The sequence below is a fragment of the Chelmon rostratus genome, chromosome 4, assembly GCF_017976325.1.
Source record: "Chelmon rostratus isolate fCheRos1 chromosome 4, fCheRos1.pri, whole genome shotgun sequence".
Taxonomy (NCBI): Eukaryota; Metazoa; Chordata; class Actinopteri; order Chaetodontiformes; family Chaetodontidae; genus Chelmon; species Chelmon rostratus.
Genome location: NC_055661.1, coordinates 5776344 through 5803113, shown reverse-complemented (window position 1 = coordinate 5803113; position 26770 = coordinate 5776344). Strand labels below are relative to the sequence as shown.

The following is a 26770-nucleotide window of genomic DNA, read 5'->3' as shown; positions in this document are numbered from 1 at the left end:
TCAGTATCTTCGGATAACACATGCCGTACATGATTCCGCACAGTACCGTTTCCGTTTCAGCCGTGATTTAAATCGAGCATACCCTGTGTCCGTCTCCAAAAATTCGAGCAATGTCATTGGCTGCGTCCTGGTCGTATAGGGCGGAGAGCTGGTGGACAAAAAAAATTAGCTGTCATTCCAATCAGCTGTGTGAGGGAGCCGAGGACCTTTCTGCAAAACTGAACAACAGGTACATGGTTTAGAAATGTGTTTGTTTTGGGGCGTTTAAACCGGCGTGCAGAAAAGTTAAAAGGATTTTTAGTTATTTTACACACATTCATTTTTTACAAGAAATTTGCGTTTAATGTTTTGAGTTTTAAAAGGGTTTCATTATGTTCCATTTTCACGCTAAAGAATGAATGTGTGACACGTCTGTCCAATTTGCTTCCCGATGCTTAAAACAGACGGGAAAGCACATTTTAAAGAGCTGACTGATATATTTCAAGTTGTATATTTCTATTTTAAAACAGACCGTGTTGCGTCTTAAGTAAAAGGGAGTATTTTAATAGTGCGTAAACGATGCTGCAGTGGTGTACAGCAGGTAGTATGTTGTGGAGCTTGTGCAGCACAGCAGACATGCCCGGGCAAGCCTCAGTATGGTCTTCATTCAAACATATGAATGAAATGTTTTATTATTATGTCATGCATACAGTTCCGCACATCCCACATGGCGTTACAAGACAACATAAATACATATAAACCAGATCTTGAATGCTGCATCTTTACGTTTTCAATCAATCATTCAAACATATTGGCTCTGTTGTCGCCACCTAGCGACACCGATGATATTACATCTCCTCCTGCAAATTACAGCCGAATAAGTTACAAATGAATCTTCAGATTGGCATTTCATCCAGTGGTTGGCCAAATATGTGGAAGATACACCAAGTCAAAGACAGAGCGAATTCTCCTGGGAAAATAATCGTTTGTTACACCCTCCCTACTGTAGATAGGTGTCAGATGTGTGGATCATTTCCGACCACATATTTTTTGGAAAAGTCAGAACTGTATTTGGACATGGTAAATAAAGAGACATGAGAACAAATGCTATGTTAATCTATGTTAAAGTGCAACAATTACTATAAGGTCCAGATGAACTGTATGACACTTAATCTCTTATTACTCTTGAGTGTAATAAGAGGCAACAGGTATTTGTTTGAAATAGTACTAATGGTGAGTAAAAAAAGCTAATATGAGAACTTAAAGAGAAAGTAGCTCCCCCGACACAGGATGAGAGGCTGGTAAATTCAGTAAATCTTCTTAATGGAAAAACGGAGTACAAGAAGAACAACTTAAAGAAAATGGGAAAATCGAAATGAAACTGCAGATTAATCCATCAACAGACTACATAAAAAATGGGAATGTATTTCCCAAACCGTTTTTTCTCTTCTGCTGTTATTATTTAATGTTGTAAATCTCTTGCCAGTGAAGATTTCAGTGAAATACGATGAATGATGATCCCTGATACAGTTTTACTGTGCTCTGCTCTAGACATGGGCCACCCCCTGATCCACCACCTGTGTTTCCTGCTGCTCAGCGTGCTGGCCTGTCAGTGTCCTGCAGTCAGCGGGCTGTTTGAGTGGCTGAAGAGGACAGAGGCACCTCCAGCAGCAGCACCTCCTGCGGCAGCAGCAGCAGTCCCAGCACTCGTCGCAAAGGATGCTCAGTTTGAGATGGGAACTGCTGATGAGAAGTTTTTGGCTGAGGCAAAGCATATGGAGATCAGCCCATTAGACAACTGTCACTACAGGGTAAAACTGAGCCCCTGCTCCTTGAAATCCAGAGTTTCTCACTCCCCTCTCTCTCTCACTCAGAAGCTGCAGCTAACAAGTACTTTTTTGATCAACTGATTAGTCTATAAAGTAGTGGAAAAGTCTCATCACAGTTTTGTTGTAGGTAGTCGCCCGGCTGAAGGCAAGCTGTGAAAGCCTCTCAGAGGAGCAGCTCGCGAAGCTTGGAGTCGTACTGTTTAACTGCCAGGCAGAGAGTGAGGGGCGCCAGACCTACCCATGTACAGAGGAAATGGTAAAATAGAAACTTATGATAAAAGTTTTTCTTGCTATTTTTTCAGAAGACTCTGTGGAGCTCTTTTTAATCTCATTTTAATGTTTCAGACTATAAAGGAGTGCACAGCAGACATGGATTCAGACACATGGAATGCTTACCACATAGTGAGCAACAGAGCGCGCTCTGTTTGCTACGCAACTCGTCAGCAGCTCTTCCGACGCAGAGCTGAGCACACTGTCAACGCTCTCATCTCTACAGCCACGAGCCAACTAGACGCAATGAAGGACCTGAAGGTAGGTTTTTTTTTGTCTTTTTAACTTCATGTGCACTTTTAACTTCATCAGATCATGCGTCGGTGGATTTTGATTTGATCACTCTGCTTTGTGACAGGAGGGCCAGCTGGAGCTGAAGGAACTGACTGCAGCCTCCTTGGACAAGCTGCTGGACGGTCACAGTGCTCTGCAGGCCCAACAGGGGAAACTGTTTGAGGGGCAGGGGCACATGGAGAATTCACTGAGGGACAACCTGGAGCGTCTGGGCCAGGAGAAAGCCCTCATCGTCTCTGGACAGGAACTGGTAGCCCAGCTCATTCAGGGCATCACAAAGAGAATGGGTGAGAGCACTCATGCATTGAGGTTGTATTTCATTGAGGTTGTAAACATAATGAGAGGATGCATGTGTATGTAACGTGTCTTTAAGTCAATACAGAAGTTTATGAGAAAATTAAGATGTCTTATGTACCAAATTTGCTCTTAATTCAACTGACATCTGTTTACAAGCTTTTCAGAGATGCTGCATTCGCTTACAGATGAGACCAAAAACAACCTCCTTAATCATCCCTGATCAGTGTTATCTCTGCTTATCTCAATATCACTCACTGTAAACCCAGCTAGTGTCGCATGATCTGGTATGAAATAATATCTCGAACATCTCCTCCTTTAGAGAATGTGAGCGAGCGTCTGCAGATCCAAGGCTCAGAGGTGCAGGACAGCCACAAGGCGATTGTTAAAGACCTGGCAGATGTGAGACACCAAGCTCAGGACATCTACCACAAAATAGGTAATCAAAACGGGCGTCACAAAAATCTAAACTCATCACACAGTTGTAAAAGCTGTGATTCAGATCAGGCATGTCTTTGACTTGTCATTCCCCTGTGGCTGATCAGACCACAGTATGTTGGAGTTTCTGCAGTACCAGGACCAGACCTCACAGTACTACACTGACCTGATGACCAAACTGGAGCGCATGAACAGCACCCTGGGATTCATGCTGCGCTACCTCGATATGATGCAGGGCCGGATTGATGAAAGGCTTCACATGATCCAGGGCTACCTTGGCTGGGCAGGTGACTGTGTTTGTCCAGCTTTGTCATCTTTTCTGCTACAAAAGAATGGGGGAAGAAAATTACATTTCCTACAACGAAAGATTAAATACAATAAACATGGATTAGATTTTACAATTTCTACAGTTCAAATCCATCTTTTTCTACAATCTAGAGATAAAATGATGACTTGATCAACAGAAAATCCATCAGCAACTGTTTTGACCATTATTCCAGTTACTTTTAAAGCAAATTGTGTCTCACATTTAAGGATGTGATGCTTTTCTTTGTTATATCAGAAACTGAATATCTTTGAGTTTTTGGACTGTTGGTTGAACAAAAACGACCAATTGCATACGTCACCTTGGACTCCGAGAAATTATGATGAGCATGTTTTTTTTCATAGACTAAACAACCGATTGAGAAAATAAACCGCAGACTACATGATAATGAAATAATCATTAGTTGCAGCACTAATCAAATCCAAAACATAAGTCAGTGGAATCTCACTCAGTTTCAGAAAAAATGAGATACATTTTTCATAAAAGTGTGTTTCTGAATGACATTTTGTGCAAAATCTCTTCCTCAACTCTGTTAGAAAATGTTTTTAAAGAGAAACTGTTTACTTAGATAAAGACCCCAAAACTTAAAGTGTTGTTAATGGACTGAACAGTTAAAGCATTAGAATGATCAAGCCAACCAAATGTCATCCTCACTAGTCTGTGAGATGTCTTAAAACTGCTTAAATATGGCTAAAAAAGGTTTATTCATGGTGTGATATCTGTTTCCTTTGTGCTTCTTGTGGTTCCAGGCTTGAGCCTGACAGCTATGTGGACGTGTATTGCACATGCTGGCTACTTCGTGCTGGGTGCAGTCCTGCTGTCCTTCCTGCGTTGTCCAGGTTTCTCTCGAGCTTTGCTGCTGCTCACTGTGCCTCTCAATGCAGTGGCTGAAGTCAACCAGCAGCCGGCGCTGGATCTGTCCGGCCTCAGCCTGCTGCTGCTCACGCTCTCTCTGGGTACAACTTAAAGCTGCTTACAAGGCAAACAGTGTCTCCAATATTCTCTTGTATTTATCATAATGTTTTTTTTTTTGGTTTTGTTTTCATGTCTGCAGGTCACTGGTTTGTGAACCAGTGCTGGGCCTGCTTCAAGGTGAGAAGACAGCCGGCCGCTCCGCTGCCACTGGCCCCGTGTGACATCGTGGAGCCACAGAAGCAGTCAGTTTCATCCTGTCACTCACGTCCACCCTCCTCTACACCGCAGAAGTGAGTCTGCAGAGTTCATTATATACTGTCTATGCGACAGAGTAAGTTTGCAATTTATGATTAACAATTTTGTCCATGAAATTGTTAAAATGCTTGGTGTAATCTTCTAAATATCTTGTTTTATTCAACGTACAGTCTGAAACCCAAAGATATTCAATTCAAAAAGATAAAAACAGAAAAGAAGAAAAACTTTGACCCAAATGATTAATTATGGAAGTGGCTTCTGATTAATCTTAAAATCATTGACCAATCAATAATGGCTCTACAACAGGTCCTTTTTGACATCTGTGCTGGTAGCAGCTGCAGCCGGAGGCATTATGTTTTCAGGCTGTCAGTCCGTCCAGCCGTCCTTCTGTCCCATTCTCATGAACGTCATATCTCAACAGTGTGTGTGATTTCTTCAAATTTAGCACAAGCGTGCTTTTGGATTTAAAGGTGAACTGATTAGATTTTGGTGGTCAGTGGTCACTGTTAGCTCACAACACATGTTATTGGCCATAATTCAAGAATTCTTACCCTAGCAATGACAAAAGTTCACATAAATGTCTCAGGATATATTGATGACTTCATGACTTCTTATATGCAAAAGGTCAAAGGTCAACTTCACTGACATCATAATGTTATGCAAAAACACTTTCTGGCCATTATTCAACTCCATCATTCAGGAACAGAAGGAGAGATTCTGACCATATGTCACATTTTATCAGATACTGAATTGTTGACACTAATCTTGGGTGTCCACCTTGAAACTGTGCTGATTGTAGAGATCTTCTGTGCTGCCGGGAAGAAGGTGTGTGTGTGTGAAGTATCTACGTTTTAGAGTTTGTAGCTTCTTTGCAGCAACATCCATATTTGAAGAATGTTTGTCCACCAATATCTGCTGATACTGAGCTTCAGGTGATTGACGGTTGCTTTTATTAACACAGGTTTCAGCTGTTGTGCAGCAATGTGGGAGATGAGGGCTATTATTTTTCTTGTAGTTGGTTTATTTGATGTAGTTGTTCTATTCTTTCTGTCCTCAGAGATGAAAAGGATGGCTTCATTGAGCAAGAAGACCTGTTGAATCTAGACAGTTTCATATCAGGTACCTAAACAGTAAAATATTTAGCAGATTTTCCCTGCAAGAAAAGCAGTGCCTGACTGGATTCAGTTTGATCATATTTGCTCTCACTCATGTGTTTGTATACAGGTGACTTTGGCATATCTGCAGTGTCTCCCCCTCACAGGAAGCCAATGCCTGAGTCCAGGTTTATGCCGATCATTGGCACACCCAATCACTCCACTCCCAGACTTGTGCCACAGCCAGTTCTTTCAGCAGTGAGCAAACTGAGTGAATATCATATGAAGGATAAGAAGTGTTTTCAGTATCTCATGAATTATTAACAGGTGCTACCACAAATATTGTGGTTTTGTTTTTAAGGCTCTGGTTGACGACATCCCCCCAAAAAACCTGGGAGGTGTTTTTGATGTAGTGAACGACTTGCCAGATTTCGTGAACAACTCACGAAGTTCGAGTCCAACCCCATCACTCATCAGCAACAGGTCAGGTTTTTAGACTTTCTGACCACTCCTAAGTGCTTTAAACTCAAGACTCGAGCATGTCATTCAATAAGTTTAAATTAGACCCTTTTCCACAGTAGACATTTTGATGACTCTGTGCAGTAAACTAATCATGATTTTCCTTCTTTGCAGCTCTCTATCGGGCCGTCAGCTGTGTAACGGTATCACAAAAACGGGGAAGGCCTGTAAGAAGAGAGCTGTGCCGGGACAGGAGTACTGCAGAGTCCATGAAGGGGGGCACACCTCCTACGTTCACTCCTAAAACGCTCAACTTCTCGCATTGTTTCATTTTTCTTTGATAGAGGGCCTTCTCTACACAAGTGTAATCAGCTGTTATTGTCATTTTGTTCTGCCTGCTTGGCTTGGAGATTAAGTTAGCTGAATGAGCAATTCACTTGCAGATTTTTAAAAACTTTTTATTGTCATGTTTCTAAAATAAATTATTTCTTTACCTATAAATCTCAGTGTATTCAAACAGAACCAGTAGTAGGAGCCATCTCAAAAGCTGAGTTCAGCCAATACCTTGTTTTTATATTTATCTTCCTATGAAATAAAAGATACAAAATTCTCAAATGTCAGAAATCTCAGCCTGTGACACAGACTTTAAAGATTTAGGGAAGACACTTCAACACATTACAAGTATAAAACATTTATTTTTCTCACTGCCAATATACTGAGTAAAAAAAAAATCCAAGCCACCAGTTAAACAGCCTGTACCATCACTGTCTATTAAATAAAGTGAATCATTTTAACCCCCAAATCCCAAACCCTTTGAGAATAAAGGTAGTTTATTAATAGGATATGTAACTGCTAGAAAAGATTTAATGAGAATTACTGAAATTCTTAAATTGTGCCAGCACCTTGATTCCATGATTGAAGCAGTCAATTAACATTTCAAATGAGTAACCTCACCACAGTGAAAAAAAACCTACATATGGGTAGTAGGAATATGATGCCTGCTATTACAATAGGTTGTTTATTATGCAGACTTCATTCGGCACGAGCCATCTTCCTGTGCAGGTGAACCATCTTCTCTCCTTCCAGCCCTCTCCACCTCTGCCATCACCACCTTCTGCATTCACCCTCTGCTCCAACAGACGAAGTCATGGGTTGACAGACTCTGTTAGCCAGAGTTTTCACTTCCGGGCTGAGTCATTGTTGGCAACAAACCAATCACAGGTTTCCTTTAAAGCTGTGAGAGTGAGAAGAATCGGTGAAGATGGCAGTAGATGTAATCAAACATAATTATTCTAGTTTTCATCTAGTATTTAAAACATCTGCTCTGATGGCCTTTAAACATGTAAACATGCACACACAGGACCACAGTCTCAGACCCACCTTGTTTGAAGGGTGTGAAGGTGAAGTCCGGCAGGTAGCGGCGCAGCTTTGCATTGCTGGCTGTCTTTTTGAACTGGCCGTCTGATTTACTGGTATCAAACTAGAGGTCAAAGGTCAAGGAAACTACATGGAACTCTCCAGATGGTTGCAAATATTTTGAAACCATTTTATTTACAAAGGATTAAGGACCAAGACACGGTAATTTTTTTGTCCATTAAGTACAAATTTCTTAGTAGTTAAACTTTAGTAAACTTTTAGTCTTAACTATCCCGACAGCAAACTCATTCAGATCCTTACAGTATTTAATGAAAATAAACTGTAAACGTCTGTTATTTTCACAGTCATTTTTTCAATTTAGTATTTTAGAGTAACAAACATTGCTTAGCCAAACACCAATGGATAGCTGCCTTAGATAGGATGACTGATGTTAGGTCCCATTTTTAAAAATGCACAATGTGCTTTGACATTGATCAGCAATAAAACCCCTATTCACACAGGACTAGTACTACCAGGGAACCTCATGATTTAGAAATTACCCCGATGCGTCTGTGTTTCGTAGCCTGTATTTTACTCGAATTCACTAACTTGATCAAGTAGATATGATGTCAATGCTCTGCATCACATCTGCTACCTGAATAGCAAGAGCAATGAGCCTCTTGAACTGCATCAAAATCCTGTCAAAACTTTCATTTGTAATTGCCAACAAAGCCTCCATAATTCTCGATCAGGAACTGTTTTTGGCAAAATATGGCAGGTAAATAGCAGAGGAATTTTTAACTTTACAAGTTACGGCCATGGCAGATTCACATGGAATGAAGATCATAGACGACCCCTGCAATTATTACAAATTACAAGAGGTCCCCTGGTAATACTAGTCCTGTGCAAATAGGGCTAAAGTTCAATATATGCAACTTGTATTTTGTGTGTTACTACAAGCAAAAAACCACCAGTACGCTCTTTTATACTGATGATCATCTTTCAGATTATTTGTTTGCCTGAAGTCTGATTTAAGAAGCAGGTTTACTGAGGAAACCAGAAACCCCCCGGATCTGGAACATGGACTGTAGTAAACTACCAGCTTTAAGTTAAACACCTCCAAAAATCTGCTGTGATGACATCAATTAATTTAGCATGATTAAAAGGATACCACCACCTCTCCTTTAAAGTCTAGTGCTTGCACAACTGCTTCTGCTGCTTCTTTGATAGACACTTCATCTTCCTCTCCAACTGGAACCAGAGGACATGACGCAGGTGTTAGCATAGATTTAATTCAGCTTTCACTATTGATTCGATGTGTCTGAGGACTCACCAGAGAGAATGATTGGATCGACCTCTGGATACTCTCTCAGGACCCACAGGAAGAGACGAGCCAGGTCCAAAGAGTAAATGAACTGTCTTCTGGGCGCGCCGGAGCCCCAGACCACCAGGGGCTTCTCCTCCTCTAATCATGCACACACAAGTCCAGGATTTTTATTGTTCCATTTATCCCTGCAGACTGGTCACAGTGCTATCACTAATCTTACCAGTCCATCGCAAAAACTGTTGCATTCATTTACTAAATGATAACAATGTGACAAAATTAATTAAAATTTGCAGACAAATAAGAGAATAATGTATCAAAGTCTTGAATTATATAGTATTAGTGTGTAGTTATAGTCTCATTACTGATCCAAAACACAGAATTTATACTAAAAAAAAAAAAACACTTGACACATAGTTGGTATTGTCTAAAAGTTTGTGTGTTTTATCAAGAGGGAAAATTAGACCAGTGCATCCCTACTAGCTTGTGTAAGAAAATATGACTTACTTTGAGCAATGTAAGCTTTGTGGATGAGGCCTGGCAGCACATGACCATCCTCAATGCTGAAGTTGTCATGAGGACCAAACACATTAGTGGGAATCACAGCTGTATAGCAGCGTCCATGCTGCTGGAAATATGCCCTGTGAAAAACACAGTTTTACAGACAATTCTTATCAATGTGACCGTGTGAATTTACTAAGCATGTGTTGGTACAAAAGAGTTCCCACCTGTTATGAACATCAATCATTCTCTTCGCATAGGCGTAGCCAAAGTTCGAATCATGGGGTGGACCATTATGGATCTTGTGCAAAGAAGTCAAGTTAAGTTAGTCACCAATTATAAATTCACTGATACATGCCAGCCAACACCACACACATAAGGTCCTTTTACCATTGTCTCGTCGATAGGGTAGGTGGTCTTATCAGGAAAGATGCAGGTGGATAGGCAGGAAACAACCTTGACCACACCAACTGCATGTGCTGCCTGCAGCACGTTATCATTGATGTAGACATTGGTTCTCTGGAGGGGACAAACACATCAGTAGCAACAAACATAAATCTGAAAATAGAAAAATTGTTATAAAAACAACATAAAGATAACATTCTATAATCTTCCTCATACCCAGAAGTCCAGGTTGTACTTCATGTTCTTGAAAAGCCCCCCAACCATAGCAGCCAGGTGAATGACGTGGGTTGGCCGATGTTTTTCAAACACCGCCCGTGTCGCCTCCATGTTCCTGTACACAGGCCACAATAATAATGAATAAGGAAAGGGCAGAGACAGTCTCTGAACTGTTGTGTTAGTACCAAAGCACGCGTTTGCATGTAAGTAGGAGTTAGAAGAAGCATGATCTCACGTGAGGTCGGCATCTTTGGACGAGAGGAATATCCATTCTTCCCCCTCCTTGGCTACCCCCTCCTCTTTGACCACGTGCTGTATGGCCCTGCCCACCAAGCCGGATCCTCCTGTCACCAACACCCTCATCGGAACAGTGCGATCGCCCTGACAGCTCATCTGGAAAAAGCAAGACACAAAGATACTTAATGAGGCACAAGCATAATACAAACAAAACAAGACATGAGTGTTTACACAAGATAGTGAGGCTTTATTTCATTACAGAAAAGGAGTGAATGTGGCACTGATGGCTCCCTGACAGCAGGCTTGCTTGAGATGAGCCAAACCGACGCAGACCTGTGCAAATTCCATTGTGTCTTGCTGAGTGCATTGTACGATGAATAGTGGTTTTGTTCGACTTGTTCCGGATGCTTGACTGCGGTGGGAGAGCCAGTGCCGTAGCTGCTCTTCATGAGCTACTGCAGTAAAATGCTTGATGGGAAACAACTTGCCAATAGAACGAGTTGAGCGCTCACTAAGGGTTCTTACCCCATTCAACTAATGATGATCTCCAGTTGGCTGCCTCCACTCACAATCAAATAATGACACTTCCATTTTCATTATCCCACACTGATTGATGCATTTCATTAGTAGTAACTGTATTAAATGAGCAAATTTCTGACATTAACAATTTAACACGTGTTCCACATAAAAGCAAACTGACTGAAAACCACTGACCGAAATTGTTTTGAAAAGTAATAAGTGGTTATGCCTTTTACATGCAGGATTCATCAGCCCTGCACTGATTTACTATCTCTAGCAAATCTCATATACCCTTACATCCAAATCCAAATCCAAATCCTTACAAACAATCATTACAAATGTTTGTGAACTGTAATTGCTGTTTGCACTACAACTGCAGGATTTATTTAGATATACATCCAAGTTGTAGACACCATATAGCCTACAGTGACTACTGAAGAATCCTGCTTCACACCAAGCGAAACTTCCGCCATGCACGCCAACCCGAGCACGCTTTCTGATCGAGGCCCCGACTGCAATCGACTACTCTCGCCTACTTTCGTGACAAGCCGCAGCCCATCTCAAAGAAACCTATTGTGTATTCTCACGCCAGACAAGCCTAATGTCCACAGGTGGGTGTGTTGCAGCTCTACTCAGCTGTTTGCAGTGCTGAAGGCTCAGGTAAATGCCACGTCATTCAGCAGTTCAGTTCGGTGCATACATATTTTTTTTTTACAAGCCCATGTCATTTTCGTACCAAGTACAGCAAAAAGGGAGCATGCGAAAGAAGCCTTGGACAGTAAACTACATCAAGCCAAAACTCAAATAAAAACTGTCCAACTTCCTGCAGCTAGTTTGGTTACCTTACCTCTACTTTCGGGTAATTTAGAATAACGGTATCCAAGGGCCAACTTGTGCGTTGTTACCTGCTTGTCATTACAGGTGACCAGTCTGTGTTGGACTGTGTTACGAAGCGCAGAGCCACTCACACAAGCTAACGTTATTAGCCAAAGTTGATGTTAGCTAGCAGGCAACCGCTGTCACATCCGTTCCTTTCGGCGAGTGTTGTATTAATACAGGCAGAAACACTAATGCTGAACGTGGCAACTATATCGCATGTAAGTTAGAGTTTCGTCTTCCTACGAGTGTCGCGCTAGTGCAATAAAACAACGTTAAATCTGAGCTAAACAGATATGTAAAGTAGTTGTTTCTCACCCTTCAGCTGTAAACTGCCCAGACAGAAGGAAAGGAGCCGGTGTCAAGGTAGAGTGAAAAACTCGGCTTCCGGTTTTAACCTTCAAAATAAAGTATTATTGACGAAGAGTCCAGTGGTTTTCAAAGCTCAGTTAGACATCCTGAAGTGTTTCAGTTATTATACAAGTGGAAAGACATAAGACTTGTATCTTAATATAAAGTTTCACTCAATAGTTGTTTTTTTCTCACGGTCTTTTGATACAATCTCAACTTTTACTTTCATACATAAATACACCATCCTACGGAAGCCGAGAAGGCCCTGTTTGCAACTTTCGGATTGGTTATTGATACACGTTTTTGTTATCCTCTTCTCATACCCACATCAGAACAGGTTTTGAGAGTACAAAACTTATTTTTCTATCAGGAAAATATCATAGTTTTGCATCCAGACAACAAACACTGTTTCCAAATTCAATTGTTGTAAAAGTTGATGTATACCTTAACTGTCTCTGTGACAGAAAAGCTTGCTTATGCTGATCACCCATCATTTTTCTTATGTTTTCTCTGTATTTTCATTTTTTTATGATTTCAATCCATATAAATTGAGAGTTCATTCGGTTAGTCAAAAATAATACAAAGTTGGAGATATACAATTACAAAGAAGCAGTTTAGCCAAATTACAAATTTCTCCTTCCACCTTGGTATCTAAACTTGTGTAGAGTTGTCATTCTGTCAACAGAGGTTTTGAGATCTGTCTCTGAGATTTTGTTGCCACTCCAATGCACCTGTGGTAAATGGAATTTGTTTGTAATGCATTCAGTGCAATGGCCTTTCAATAACCTGCTTTTCAAGGAAGTGTCCTGGCTCCTCGGGATAAGCCACAGACCTCACTGTGGACACGTTTCATTGGAGCTACTGTCTACTAAAGAAGCAGCCCTTATGAAAACTCTGGTTATCTCCACTTTAACAGCGTAATCATCATAAAGCCCAAAAATATATTGCTTTGTTTTTAACTTAGATAGGCTGATCGCTTGCATTTATTTCAGTACTATAACCAATTATTTCAACCAAAAACCCTCAAACTAGCTGATTAATTGTATGATTAGCATCATGTATGATTGCATAGGCACATAAAAATGCAGTTCTTTAATGAGCAAAACATCACAGAAAATAAAGTCTTCATTTCAAGGATTATGCATATTTTTTATTTGAATTGGCCCCACATCGTCCTCTGCTGGTTCTGTCTACTGAGGAGACGAGAACCTGCCGAGGAAGAGGATGGACTTGGTCTTATTGTGCCTGATGAAGAAGAGGAAAGGGTGGTCTGCTGTGAAGTGTTCCTCCCTCAACATACAGAAAGCTATCATGCTTGCTGTGGCTGCGGCCGCCTCCGTCCCCTCCTCGTTCACCTCCACAAAGGCCTTGTGGGCCACTGTAGACAGGAAGAGTCCCGTGTCACCGTTCATGCCGGACAAATCGGCCTTCGCCGCGCAGAACACGTCTGTCATGCCCAGTTTGGCCAGAGGCTCGTTCAGCTCGTAGTCTTCCTCCAGCTTGAACTTGGGCAGGTGAACGAGGATTTCTGAGTGCACGTCCATGTTTTCCCTGTTGGTCCATTCGTCCAGCTTCTCCCGTGTTAGCTCATTCTCCAGCTAGAACAAAACACACAACACTGTATTGCATCTGCAGCTCATGTTTATATTAAGAGGTCGTAAGCGTCAGGTGGTCTCATTGAGATCAAGATCTCTTTTGCAAGAGGGACCCGAGTAAAGAAACACAAACGGAGCCAGCAAAACAAAAGCACCTACAGGATCAGTGACAATTACAGACATCACAAAATTGATCCAAGTTTCATATTGGTCAGTGGGATGAAACATTCAAGATTTCAAATCCTCTGTAGTTCTTTCCATATATACGGCGCAAAGTTCACTTTTTGCTTGAGGAGTTACACAGTCCTGAGAACTGGTTTGGAGAGAGGTGGCTTTAAATTTGACAACAGAGGTGGGATACTGATGCAGGAGACCTTTATAAATAAAAATGATGTAAATGAATGTAGTTCTCTTCCTGTTTGCAGTGAGGACCAACCTACTTTTCTCACAGCACACAATGAGTATGATATTTCTATGTGGTTTCCAGAAGCAGAATTTAAAAAATGTTGGAAATGGGATAGAAAAATGCAAATCTACCTGATAGCATCATGAATGGGTGCCTGTTTTGTTTTTACAAAAAAATTCTTGAAATGGATGGCGGCACATGCAAATTACATGGTAGTACATGTAAACAATCCTTCATGAAACAAACTCTTCCATTGATCTGCAGGTGGCAGCAACATGCCAAGATTTGCGGCAATGCACCAATAAAGGCAGAGAAGACGAAGACTGCAAGCTGTGAACATGGATGTGAACCATGCAGGATTTAAAATATTTTGCAAATGTTTTATGAGGTAGGCAATGCACTCTGGACATTTGTTAGACCTCAAGTATGCAACTTTTGTTTGTTTACAAGAAGACTCACAGGGCCCCTTTCAGAAATGAACCAAAGTGAACCAGAAAGATGTCCTTTTCTTTGGAGGTAGTTGAGTGTAAGTTTTGTACCTTCAGCAGAGAGTCAGAGCCGTCTGGGGACTCCTCGGGCAGCAGGATGAACATGCTCAGCTCCTCATCCACGTACGGCAGCTCCAGGATCTGCAGACCGAGCTCAGGAATGTAGTTGTAGGGCAGCTTCCTCATCTGGTACATCATCTGGACCGACCTGTTCTCATTCTGACGCACAAGAAACACAGAAATCAAGGTGATCGCATAACATTACCAAGTCTGTGTTTGGTTTCAGAAGACGTTCAGCTGCACATCTGGATGAGTTCAGCTGTTTCCTGTATTCTGTCATCTGTCAACTTCAACTCAGTTTTCACCTGGTTGACTTTAAAAGGCATCTCTTTGGTGTTTGCCTCATCAAAGCGGTTCATCCAGTTTCCCTTGAAGTAGATGGCATTAACCAGAGCCAATCTCGTCATACTACTGACTGTTCCTGGCTTCAGAAGGTCTTTAATCTTATCTGACAGGAAACACACAGACAAAGCAACCAGTGACCACTGATTCACAGAGGATGCTATTAAACGATCACTTGAAGGTTGGTGTAGGGGTGATTTTGTGTCCAATTCAGATGTAAATTCTCACTTTCCGTCTGCTGCTCGACCCAGCTGTTGATTTCCCCTCTGCACGCCTCTGGAGCCCCGATGAAATCAACAGCCTTCAGGTCTGCCTGGTAGTACTTCTGTGTGGCTTCCAGGAATTGCTGCAGAGGGCAGAAAACACCTCATCACTTCAGTCATATAAAGCAAGTATCTGTGTCTTCTGTGCGTCATGGAAACCAGGACAAACCGGCAGGAAGTTGGCAGTATTTTCTCCATAAAGCCGGTTGGCTAGTTTCAGGATGTATGATGCAGAGGGTGAGTTGATGTCAGCGTTCAGTGTCTCAAAGTCTGCGTGGACGCCCTCACCGCAGCTGAAGGACAGGGCCTGTGCGAAAGTTTGGAACAACACACCTTATTCGGGATCAAAACGGTTGTGTAACAGAGAGTGAAAGTGAATCTGAAAGCAGCACAGGAAGAACACAGTTCCTGAGCCATGCCACTGTCACAGCTTATGGTGTATTCATGCTTGAAGTTCAAATCTGTTTACTGGACACTGGCCACATGACATGTAAATTTGGCTGTTTAACGCTGGATGTTTTCCACGTGCCTTTTTGTTGCCTGTAACTGCAACGTTTAGGAGGATGTTATAGCAGATTAATGCCCATTATACACCCCTCTTCTGACCAAATAACAAAAACAAGTCTTTAATCAAACTAAAATAGAGAACAAAGCTCTGGGGATTTACTGTAGCCTTTCAGAAGCAGAACAGGTTTCATGAACTGAAACCGCAACCCTCTGCTTTTAAGCAAACATTCATTGCTTCAGAGGCATTTATTAAGATCAAAGTACAGGTGGCATTGGACTTCACCTGTGTGAAGACACACCTTTCAGTCTGTGCCTATAGCCTGAACCTCAGAACTCGGGGGCGTCAGGTGATGCAGGAGGCGCGTGTGATAGAGAGACCGTGCGCTCACCTGTGCCATCTGAGCAGCAGTGTCTCCTTTCGCGCCCAGGTAAACCATCGCCAGGGCCGAGCTGATGCTCAGCGGGGAGACAAAGATGTTGCCGCTGGGATTTGCTTGGCTCAGAGTGCGCAGCAGCTCCAAGGCAAACCTTGTGTTTGAGTTGCTGATGGCGGCCATGACTGATGATGTATTGTTTTCCTGCAGCAAGCAGAGGGGACTTGATAAAGGTCTGTCATTCCATATTGCAAAATACATTTCAGACAGATTTCAATGTAAACAGAAATGCAACCAAGCTGTATTTCATAGGTGATGGTGTTTATATGACACAAACTGTAACCTAAATCCATTTTCCTCCAGGTATACAAAACCCTCCTGTACATACAGCAACTCCACTACATAGAAAAGCAACTGATACATGCTTTTAGGAGGTAGAGTCTTCAGTAAACATGTCACATAAAGCCGTTTCCACTTTTGTTAATGTGCCTATGAGAACATTAATGGCCTGTTTTTCGTCCTGCAGCCATTCTAATGATCTGTTTGCACACAGTTCTATGGCGGTGTGCTCACCTGGAGGCTCGCGTGTGATGGTGATTCCATCAAGCTTTGACCACTCAGTTTACAGGAAAGACCGTGAAATTCAGCAGTTTTAGTGACTTTATATTTGGTGCTGTCTGCACAGACAAAAAGCAGATTCAGGCGTCAAATGTCGCGTTATTCCTATTTATCTCTGAGTTCAGCGAGGCTGCCTTCACATACCCGGAAATGAAGCCAGCTTTAAACCGCACGCTGCCTGCTGTGAAACATGTGCGGGGGCTGTGCGGGTCTATCACAGGCCCTTTAGCTGCACGCTTTATTTACCTGATCGTCCTCCCGCGACGGCCGAAGCTCGACCTCACTCAGCGTGCGAGAGAGTGACAGCAAGACGCAAAGCCAGGCGGCGGTCCGCAAAAATCCCCCCCAGAGGAGAAAACCCCCAAAGCCGCGGGTCAGTGGGTAAATGCACAAGTCCAGCACTGCTCATATATATGAACACACACTGTAGCTATCACCGCAGGCAGTGGGAGGGACGCGTGACTGGGCGATAAGTCACTGACTGGTGACAAATACATGCCTTTATACTGAGGGGAAAAAACAAAAAAACAAGCCACGCAGGTCTGGGAAAACGTTTGCGCAACAATCAGCATTATTCTGCGCCATTTAGCTTTTAATACTGAAGTGATCAAATGATCTTTTTTTGCTGTTTGGTAAGTGCACACGGATGGCGACAGGATTTTACAAGCATGAGGTGAGGCCATGAGTCCACCCCCCAGCAGAACCCCACCCATCTCAGTCATCCCTGTGCAGTCACACCAAAGTTGGTGAAAAATGTCGCAAAAGCTCACATTTGATTTGTGCATTCATTAACTGTTCAGTTATGTTCCTGTAAATCTCATCTCCCTTCATTATGGTCTGAATGTTCATGTGTTCACAAAGTGTTGAACCTCGCTCCATCCTGGCTTGTGAACCACTGAGCCTTTCCAGGATGCTCCTTTCATACCCAATCATGATCCTATCACCTGTTGCCAATCAACCTGTTTACCTGTGGATTGATCCAAACATGTGTTTTTGGAGCAGTCCACAACTTTCCCAGTCTTTAGTTGCTCCTGTCCCAACTTGTTTGAAACACGTTGCTGCATCAAATTCAGAATAAGCAGATATTTACAATAGTCAATAAAGTTGATGAGGTCAAACATTAAATATATTGTCTTTGTGCTGTTTTCAATTGAGCCTAAGAGGATTAGCAAGTGATCACATTCTGTTTTATTAATGTTTTACACAGCGTCCAAACTTTTTGGAATAAGGGTTGTATTTAAATATCAGAATCAGCCATTAAAAAATCCTACAATGTGTTATATGTGTGTAATCTTGCAGTATAAAACCCTCTTATGTCACTAAACCTGTAAATTTCACCTGTAAAGGAATATTGAGTACATGTCCTTGGAGTCCTCAATAGCACCTGTGATCTGCTGTTACATTGAAATAAGTAAGTTATTGTAAAAACTGTAATAAATAGATAATAAAAGTATGTGAACCTCCAGTGATGGAATGTAACTAAATACATTTACTCAAGTAATGTCCTGAAGTACAGTTTGGAGGTACTTGTGCTTCCATTTAATGCTACTTCACTACATTTCAGAGAGAAATATTGTACTTTTTACTCCACAACATTTAGTTGACAGCTGCCATTAGTTTACACATTCAGAATATTAATGCAAAATATAAAAGAAAAGAATTCTGATGATAAACAAAGCTGAAATTGCCTAAACCTTTACCAGCTGCAACTTAAAACTGATGCTTACACATTAGTGCATCAGTAATTGTAACCCAATCATGCTGGTTATGATTCTGAAATGGGCCATTCTGCATAATGATTTAATAATATTTTCACTAAGTCCATTTTGCTGCTCTACTCAAGTCAAATTTCAAATGCAGGACCTTCACTTGGAATATTTCTGCACTGTTGCTCTGGTGCTTGAAGAGCCGCATGTTTTCCAACATGAGTGTTCATTCATAGTTGAAGTGATATAATTCTGTCATTTTGAAGAGCAGAAAAAGTGGAAAAAGCCAGGAGAAGATATCAACAGGGTCTGAGTGGATTTCAGAGTCCAGGACGGCGGCAGCTTGCAAAAACATGAATGCAGTGAGGTTTACTTTGAGGTCTTCAGGTTTCACAAACAAACTACATTTTCATGTCTTCCTGACTATAAATACACAGGGTATCTTCTTGGAATACTGAGTGAAGTGAAAATCAACCCGCAAGCATCCTGACAGTTAGTTTATACAGTAGCAGGTGTTGCTTTTCACTTTGTCTCAAGGTGGAAATTTCTCCATTGTGTAAAATTAGATTTCAGACAATGGATGAACGTTTTCCACCCATAAAGACTTTATGGTCTTGTAGTGTAAATTTAACTGGCCTCAGCTGAGACACACAGAGGTTGCTCCTTTGAATCATTTCAAGAGTAGAAAGGTGTGTCCGTATGATTTACTGTGTAGAGATTATATGTTGTCTCCACTCGTCACGGAGGCTTTAAGTATAGCCTTGGCAACCGCTGACACATGATGAACATTTCAGATTCATGGCAACCTTTGGACTGAGTCCTCCCTGTTACATAACCACCTCCCTATAGACCGTCCCACTATAGAAGGCTTCCTTCCCTCTTTCTTCCTTACACCTTAACATTTATTATGTGCTGGTGTAAACCAGTTTTGGTACCAATACCAATATTTTCCCCCATACCTTAGTCTGTGAAATAAAAACATGTTGCACCCCTTTTAATTTAAGACAACATGCCATGTGCATCAGTGTTGAATCAATGCTTTTGCCTAAATAAATGATGCTCTAAAGTTCAAGACGCTTCCTGACCCAGATCAGGGAATATCCAGTCAAAGAATAAATATCTTAAACAAGAATCTGACCAGGGATTTGATGTCAAAATTTAATACTTGACGCTTTTTGGTGGTCAGTGCTGCAAACATGGTCCCACAGAAACTGGAAAATAAAAAGCTAACATAATTGAAGATATGAGCAGAGAGCCTTACGGTAACATTTGGAATTAGTTCCAAGAGGACATAAAAAAAAATCTGAAAATTTTATATAAATGACTGAAATCTTCAAAACATACCCATTTTGGGGCCCTTGCTGGCTGTAGGGGCCCCAAACCCAGCATGACAAATGGACAAATCCTGTCGTGACTCATGCAAGCAGAGAAGATTTAACATCCGTCTGCCGCTAGAGGGAGCTGGAGGGACGTGCTGGTGCAGGCCAGAAAGCTTGTTGGTCTATTATTTGGGGTGTCTGCTCTTCAGAGCACATTTTGTGCACCTGAATATTGTACAAGAATCAAATCATGAAACAATTTAGAAATTGTAAACATGCTGTCTGAATGATGTGTCCGTGTGTGTGTGTGTGTGTGTGTGGTCCTCAGGGCCTGTGTTTGGAACTTAAGCAAAGATAGTTATCATCATTCACTGTTTTAGATATTAGTTACAAATCAATCTGCATACTTTTATTTTGATATTTGAAATGATGGTATCTTTGTACCCTGTTGTAAATGTATCTTGTTTTTTCACTTATGTAAATCATGTTTACAGCAGCTTTACATCATCTTGCCACTTGTTGTGATTTGTTAGCCACCGCATGAGAATAAACTGTTTTACAGATTTTTTGGGCCTCCACCACAGTCGTCCCCAGCCTGTCCTATTAACAGCTTGTCCTCCTTGTCCCCTGAAGACCAATTTGAGTGAGTGGGGAACTCACATGTCAGCCTCCGTAGTCCCTCCCTCTCTGAGGTGTTCTGTTCTTGCAGTTGACATTGGCATTTCCATTAGCAGCATCATCTTTTTGTCCTGTCAACACGGTCTGTCATCACAAGGCTCCGATCTGTTCACATACACACCAGCCGTGTCAATTATGAGCGGAAACTGAACACAGGGTTAGCCTTGACGCAGCTGAACACAATGTCAAACGTCACGTGAAACAGTGCATGTGCAGCTAATGCAGCAATAGCAGTTAAACTACTGAAGCTGCTCAGATATATATTGTTACACGGCAAACAGAAATTATTTTTTGACTTGCTTGTTCTGACACTCATGTCAACACACTTGCCACAACATGGTGTTACATAAAGCCATGTTTTTAATGGCTGCACCAATGCATCAAAAGGAATGTCCTATAGGCTTTATTTTATGTGCATTTCACCTTATTTCCTATTATTTATTAGGGACACGGGGCACGCTCCGAGGCACTGGCTCCTGCAGCTCTGCTGCAGGAGCCAGTGACTCGGGGCGTAGCCCCGAGTCACTTATTACTATCCCGCGTGTTTCTTCTTATTAGGGACACGGGGCAACGTCCCGAGTCACTTATTACTATCCCGCGCGTTTCTTCTTCTTCTTCTTCTTCTTATTAGGGACACGGGGCAACGTCCCGAGTCACTGGCTCCTACAGCTATTTCATAGCTGCAGGAGCCAGTGACTCGGGGCGTAGCCCCGAGTCACTTATTACTATCCCGCGCGTTTCTTCTTCTTCTTCTTATTATTATTTTTCATCTTCCTCCAAGTTTTCGTCCTCAAACTCGCCCCGCAGCTTTGAGAAAACCCTCGCAAATTATATATCAAAACGTGCGTATTGTTCGGGATCGGTGTGCTATTACTTTTCTCAAATTTATTGCAGTTTTTCGCGTCGTAAGACGCGAAAAACTGCGATAAATTTCCCATAAGAAATGAATGGGACCGGTGAAAAAAACAAGATTGAAATTGGAGTTTTTCAAACATCTGTAGCTCAGGCATACATTCACCGAGAGACTTCATTTCAACTTTAAAATGTAGACCCAAGTCTGGTCTATTGGTGTGTTCATCCACATTTTGATTGGTCCTATAGTTTTTGATCAGTCACTGTTCAATGACAGTGATCGTTTGGCGGGAAATTTTGAGATTATAATGGGTGTGTATTGCGCGGAATGTTCGTGCTAGAGTGCGTGCTAGAGTGGCACAGAGTCTAAAAACGATCTGAAAATCTTCTCTTTTTCTCGTCGCTACGGCCACAAATTACACTCTACACGCATAATTTTGGGCTCATTTTGTAGACAAACTTGTCCTCTTTCGTGTGATGTCCTCGAAAAAGCCGAGAGACTTACTGAATTTAAATAGTGAGACGTTTTGTGCAGCCAGCGCCCTCCTGTTCTCCCATTAAGTCCCATGTTAAAATTCAGAGCTGTTTTGTGAGCAAAGCAGAAATGCCTCCTGTCTTTAGATCGCCATAAAACGAAAAGTTGTTGTGTCAGGAATAAAACGAGGAGATGGCCGGACTCAGGAAGTTCTCGGGAGTCCGATGATCTATAGTACACTCTGATACGAGGTACGGTTCTCTCACCAGAGGATTTAGTTCAGGAGGTTCGCCGAACCCAAATCTCACTGCATACAATACAAACTCCTGTTCTCTGAGTCGCAGAGTCTTTTTAAGTCGACCATTTTGTCATTTTTCTAAAGAATATCTGGACATAAAACACACGTACATCTGGCACAGACTTGTCCGCATCTCACAGTGTAATCGGTTTTTTGATAGCAGCTACGGTTTTGACACAATCGCAAGTTGTTCGGAAGAAACCGACAGCGAAAAAGCCGCTTTTCAAGGGAGGAGTTTAACAGGTGCAACTGTCATTTACACACACACCGGTCAATAACCCACGCACACACATCTGCAGGACAACAAGCCTGAGAATGATTATCTTAACGAGCTCAGTCAAAACAAGGGCATTGTTTGAAAACAATCTCCATCCAACAAACAGTTAAACTCAGCTTCACCAAGCGCTTTGCCAAAAAGGTTGAGAAAGTAGTCACACAAACACACACACAAGCAGGGCTAACCAACAGCTAAAAAGTGATTAAAAACAAGCACGTCAAAACTGAACAGGAACAGGTAAAAAGTGGGAGAGGTAGAGAGGTAATTATCAGCAGGTGGGGCAGAAGTTACACACGCACACAAACAAACACACACACACACACACATTCAGACACACATATACCAGACACATCTCCATGTAGGAGCAGGTTGGGCTGCTTGTGTAGTTCAAGCAGACACACACACACAAACAGACGAAGACACACACATACGCAGTCACACACAATGACAGATACATAAACACACACACACAGACAAATGCATAATGAAAACCCCATCCCCCCGCCCCCTTGTTAACGCCGTTATTAGCTCTGTTAGCACAGTTAGCTCTGTTAGCGTTAGTGCCGTTAGCTCTATTCGCACCGCTAGCTGTTAGCTCCGTTAGTGTTAGCTCTGTTAGCTCCGTCAGCATTAGCTCCATTCATGTTTATTGATTCAGTTCATTAATTCATGTTAACAGAGACATGAAGCAGAGGAGAGAAGCAGACACAGACAGCTGAGGTGATCAACAGAGACAGACAAGGAGAAAGCCACAGAAACAGACGAAGACACACACATACGCAGTCACACACAACGACAGATACATAAACACACACACACAGACAAATGCATAATGAAACCCCATCCCCCCGCCCCCTTGTTAACGCCGCTAGCTCTATTAGCTCTGTTAGCACAGTTAGCTCTGGTTGCGTTAGCGCCGTTAGCTCTATTCGCACCGTTAGCTGTTCGCTCCATTAGTGTTAGCTCTGTTAGCTCCGTTAGCATTAGCTCCATTCATGTTTATTGATTCAGTTCATTAATTCATGTTAACAGAGACATGAAGCAGAGGAGAGAAGCAGACACAGACAGCTGAGGTGATCAACAGAGACAGACAAGGAGAAAGCCACAGAAACACAGCTGAGAGCAATTCATTAATCAGGGACTGACTGCCTCTGATATCTGCCGTTTTCTCACATTGCAGCCTTTTTCAATTGTCCGCTGCTTCGCCATAGTTTCTCCTAGAGACTTCATTCAAACTTTAAAACGTAGATAATTTTGTCGGCTCCAAATGACCCTCGGCACATTTTGATATCTCTTACGGTTTTCGAGCTATGACCATCGAAGGCCGACGTAAGACGCGAACAACTGCGATAAATTTCCCATAAGAAATGAATGGGGAAATTTCCTCAAATTTCAGCCTTTTTCAATTGTCCGCTGCTCGGCCATACTTTGTCCTAGAGACTTCATTCAAACTTTAAAACGTAGATAATTTTGTCGGCTCGAACGCACCCCGTGTCCCTTTCAAAATTTCCCAGGGGGAATTTTCTAGTTATTTTTCATCTTCCTCCAAGTTTTCGTCCTCAAACTCGCCCCGCAGCTTTGAGAAAACCCTCGCAAATTATATATCAAAACGTGTGTATTGTTCGGGATCGGTGTGCTATTACTTTTCTCAAATTTATCGCAGTTTTTCGCGTCGTAAGACGCGAAAAACTGCGATAAATTTCCCATAAGAAATGAATGGGACGGGCGAAAAAAACAAGATTGAAATTGGAGTTTTTCAAACATCTGTAGCTCAGGCATACATTCACCGAGAGACTTCATTTCAACTTTAAAATGTAGACCCAAGTCTGGTCTATTGGTGTGTTCATCCACATTTTGATTGGTCCTATAGTTTTTGATCAGTCACTGTTCAATGACAGTGATCGTTTGGCGGGAAATTTTGAGATTATAATGGGTGTGTATTGCGCGGAATGTTCGTGCTAGAGTGCGTGCTAGAGTGGCACAGAGTCTAAAAACGATCTGGAAATCTTCTCTTTTTCTCGTCGCTACGGCCACAAATTACACTCTACACGCATAATTTTGGGATCAGTTTGTAGACAAACTTGTCCTCTTTCGTGTGATGTCCTCGAAAAAGCCGAGAGACTTACTGAATTTAAATAGTGAGACGTTTTGTGCAGCCAGCGCCCTCCTGTTCTCCCATTAAGTCCCATGTTAAAATTCAGAGCTGTTTTGTGAGCAAAGCAGAAATGCCTCCTGTCTTTAGATCGCCATAAAACGAAAAGTTGTTGTGTCAGGAATAAAACGAGATGATGGTCGGACTCAGGAAGTTCTCGGGAGTCCGATGATCTATAGTACACTCTGATACGAGGTACGGTTCTCTCACCAGAGGATTTAGTTCAGGAGGTTCGCCGAACCCAAATCTCACTGCATACAATACAAACTCCTGTTCTCTGAGTGGCAGAGTCTTTTTAAGTCGACCATTTTGTCATTTTTCTAAAGAATATCTGGACATAAAACACACGTACATCTGGCCCAGACTTGTCCGCATCTCACAGTGTAATCGGTTTTTTGATAGCAGCTACGGTTTTGACACAATCGCAAGTTGTTCGGAAGAAACCGACAGCGAAAAAGCCGCTTTTCAAGGGAAGAGTTTAACAGGTGCAACTGTCATTTACACACACACCGGTCAATAACCCACGCACACACATCTGCAGGACAACCAGCCTGAGAGTGATTATCTTAACGAGCTCAGTCAAAACAAGGGCATTGTTTGAAAACAATCTCCGTCCAACAAGCAGTTAAACTCAGCTTCAGAAAGCAGTTTCGCAAAAAGGTTGAGACAGTAGTCACACAAACACACACACAAAAAGGGCTAACCAACAGCTAAAAAGTGATTAAAAACAGCACGTCAAAACTGAACAGGAACAGGTAAACAGTGGGAGAGGTGCAGAGGTAATTATCAGCAGGTGGGGCAGAAGTTACACAGGCACACACGCACGCACACACACACACACACACACACATTCAGACACACATATACCATACACATCTCCATGTAGGAGCAGATTGGGCTGCTTGTGTAGTTCAAGCAGACACACACACACAAACAGACGAAGACACACACATACGCAGTCACACACAATGACAGATACATAAACACACACACACAGACAAATGCATAATGAAAACCCCATCCCCCCGCCCCCTTGTTAACGCCGTTAGCTCTATTAGCTCTGTTAGCACAGTTAGCTCTGTTAGCGTTAGCGCCGTTAGCTCTATTCGCACCGTTAGCTGTTAGCTCCGTTAGTGTTAGCTCTGTTAGCTCCGTTAGCATTAGCTCCATTCATGTTTATTGATTCAGTTCATTAATTCATGTTAACAGAGACATGAAGCAGAGGAGAGAAGCAGACACAGACAGCTGAGGTGATCAACAGAGACAGACAAGGAGAAAGCCACAGAAACAGACGAAGACACACACATACGCAGTCACACACAACGACAGATACATAAACACACACACACAGACAAATGCATAATGAAAACCCCATCCCCCCGCCCCCTTGTTAACGCTGTTAGCTCTATTAGCTCTGCTAGCACAGTTAGCTCTGTTAGCGCTAGCGCCGTTAGCTATATTCGCACCGTTAGCTGTTAGCTCAGTTAGTGTTAGCTCTGTTAGCTCTGTTAGCATTAGCTCCATTCATGTTTATTGATTCAGTTCATTAATTCATGTTAACAGAGACATGAAGCAGAGGAGAGAAGCAGACACAGACAGCTGAGGTGATCAACAGAGACAGACAAGGAGAAAGCCACAGAAACACAGCTGAGAGCAATTCATTAATCAGGGACTGACTACCTCTGATATCTGCCGTTTTCTCAATTTGCAGCCTTTTTCAATTGTCCGCTGCTTCGCCATAGTTTCTCCTAGAGACTTCATTCAAACTTTAAAACGTAGATAATTTTGTCGGCTCAAAATGACCCTCGGCACATTTTGATATCTATTACGGTTTTCGAGCTATGACCATCGAAGGCCGACGTAAGACGCAAACAACTGCGATAAATTTCCCATAAGAAATGAATGGGGAAATTTCCTCAAATTTCAGCCTTTTTCAATTGTCCGCTGCTCGGCCATACTTTGTCCTAGAGACTTCATTCAAACTTTAAAACGTAGATAATTTTGTCGGCTCGAACACACCCCGTGTCCCTTTCAAAATTTCCCAGAGGGAATTTTCTAGTTATTATTTTTCATCATCCTCCAAATTTTTGTCCCTGAACTCGCCCCGCAGCTTTGAGAAAACCCTTGCAAATTATATATCAAAACGTGCGGTTTGATCAGGATCGGTGTGCTATTACTTTTCTCAAATTTATCGCAGTTTTTCGCGTCGTAAGACGCGAAAAACTGCGATAAATTTCCCATAAGAATGAATGGGACGGGCGAAAAAAAAAAGATGGAAATTGGAGTTTTTCAAACGTCTGTAGCTCAGGCATACATTCACCGAGAGACTTCATTTGAACTTTAAAACGTAGATAATTTTGTCGGCTCCAAATGACCCTCGGCACATTTTGATATCTCTTACGGTTTTCGAACTATGACCATCG

General features: G+C 42.1%; 3 protein-coding genes across 5 annotated transcripts; 1 reads left to right on the top strand and 2 right to left on the bottom strand.

Annotated features, from left to right (window-relative positions):
• Positions 1–186: 186 nt before the first annotated feature.
• On the top strand, positions 187–6847 carry bmb (brambleberry). Its single transcript, XM_041934679.1, has 13 exons — positions 187–229; positions 1531–1790; positions 1936–2064; positions 2154–2339; positions 2437–2659; positions 2989–3105; positions 3212–3391; positions 4179–4385; positions 4484–4634; positions 5657–5718; positions 5824–5951; positions 6055–6176; positions 6327–6847. Exons 2-13 carry the CDS (start codon positions 1533–1535, stop codon positions 6454–6456), a joined length of 1893 nt encoding a protein of 630 aa, XP_041790613.1. The 5' UTR covers positions 187–229; positions 1531–1532; the 3' UTR covers positions 6457–6847.
• On the bottom strand, positions 6828–11951 carry LOC121604993 (GDP-L-fucose synthase-like). Of its 2 annotated transcripts, none has more exons than XM_041934682.1 (10): positions 11905–11951; positions 10190–10347; positions 9955–10069; positions 9724–9852; positions 9561–9634; positions 9340–9473; positions 8842–8973; positions 8680–8759; positions 7533–7632; positions 6828–7386 (listed from the first exon to the last, which is right to left on the bottom strand). In XM_041934682.1, exons 2-10 carry the CDS (start codon positions 10345–10347, stop codon positions 7331–7333), a joined length of 978 nt encoding a protein of 325 aa, XP_041790616.1. In that variant the 5' UTR covers positions 11905–11951; the 3' UTR covers positions 6828–7330. The 2 variants fall into 2 exon arrangements, with proteins under 2 accessions (XP_041790616.1, XP_041790617.1); XM_041934683.1 differs by lacking the exon at positions 11905–11951 and adding an exon at positions 11558–11679.
• A 1056-nt stretch (positions 11952–13007) lies between these two features.
• On the bottom strand, positions 13008–17077 carry LOC121604992 (leukocyte elastase inhibitor-like). 2 transcript variants are annotated; one of them, XM_041934680.1, is made up of 7 exons: positions 16546–16679; positions 15988–16176; positions 15261–15398; positions 15057–15174; positions 14792–14934; positions 14478–14645; positions 13008–13535 (listed from the first exon to the last, which is right to left on the bottom strand). In XM_041934680.1, the coding sequence occupies exons 1-7, from the start codon at positions 16573–16575 to the stop codon at positions 13128–13130; spliced, it is 1194 nt and encodes a 397-aa protein (XP_041790614.1). In that variant the 5' UTR covers positions 16576–16679; the 3' UTR covers positions 13008–13127. The 2 variants fall into 2 exon arrangements, with proteins under 2 accessions (XP_041790614.1, XP_041790615.1); XM_041934681.1 differs by lacking the exon at positions 16546–16679 and adding an exon at positions 16837–17077 and having other exon boundaries at positions 13009–13535.
• Between the last annotated feature and the right edge of the window lie 9693 nt (positions 17078–26770).

Bases quoted from the DNA above. Each gene is read 5' to 3' on its own strand.
- bmb (XM_041934679.1), top strand. From the start codon at position 1,533: ATGGGCCACCCCCTGATCCACCACCTGTGTTTCCTGCTGCTCAGCGTG. The intron at 1,791-1,935 runs GTAAAACTGAGC...GTTTTGTTGTAG, and splicing joins TAGACAACTGTCACTACAGG to GTAGTCGCCCGGCTGAAGGC. The intron at 6,177-6,326 runs GTCAGGTTTTTA...CCTTCTTTGCAG, and splicing joins CCATCACTCATCAGCAACAG to CTCTCTATCGGGCCGTCAGC.
- LOC121604993 (XM_041934682.1), bottom strand. From the start codon at position 10,347: ATGAGCTGTCAGGGCGATCGCACTGTTCCGATGAGGGTGTTGGTGACA. The intron at 10,070-10,189 runs GTGAGATCATGC...GCCTGTGTACAG, and splicing joins TCCAAAGATGCCGACCTCAC to GAACATGGAGGCGACACGGG. The intron at 9,853-9,954 runs GTATGAGGAAGA...TGTCCCCTCCAG, and splicing joins AGTACAACCTGGACTTCTGG to AGAACCAATGTCTACATCAA.
- LOC121604992 (XM_041934680.1), bottom strand. From the start codon at position 16,575: ATGGAATCACCATCACACGCGAGCCTCCAG. The intron at 15,399-15,987 runs GTGAGCGCACGG...ACTTTCGCACAG, and splicing joins CTGCTGCTCAGATGGCACAG to GCCCTGTCCTTCAGCTGCGG. The intron at 14,935-15,056 runs GTGAGAATTTAC...GTTTCCTGTCAG, and splicing joins GGTCGAGCAGCAGACGGAAA to ATAAGATTAAAGACCTTCTG.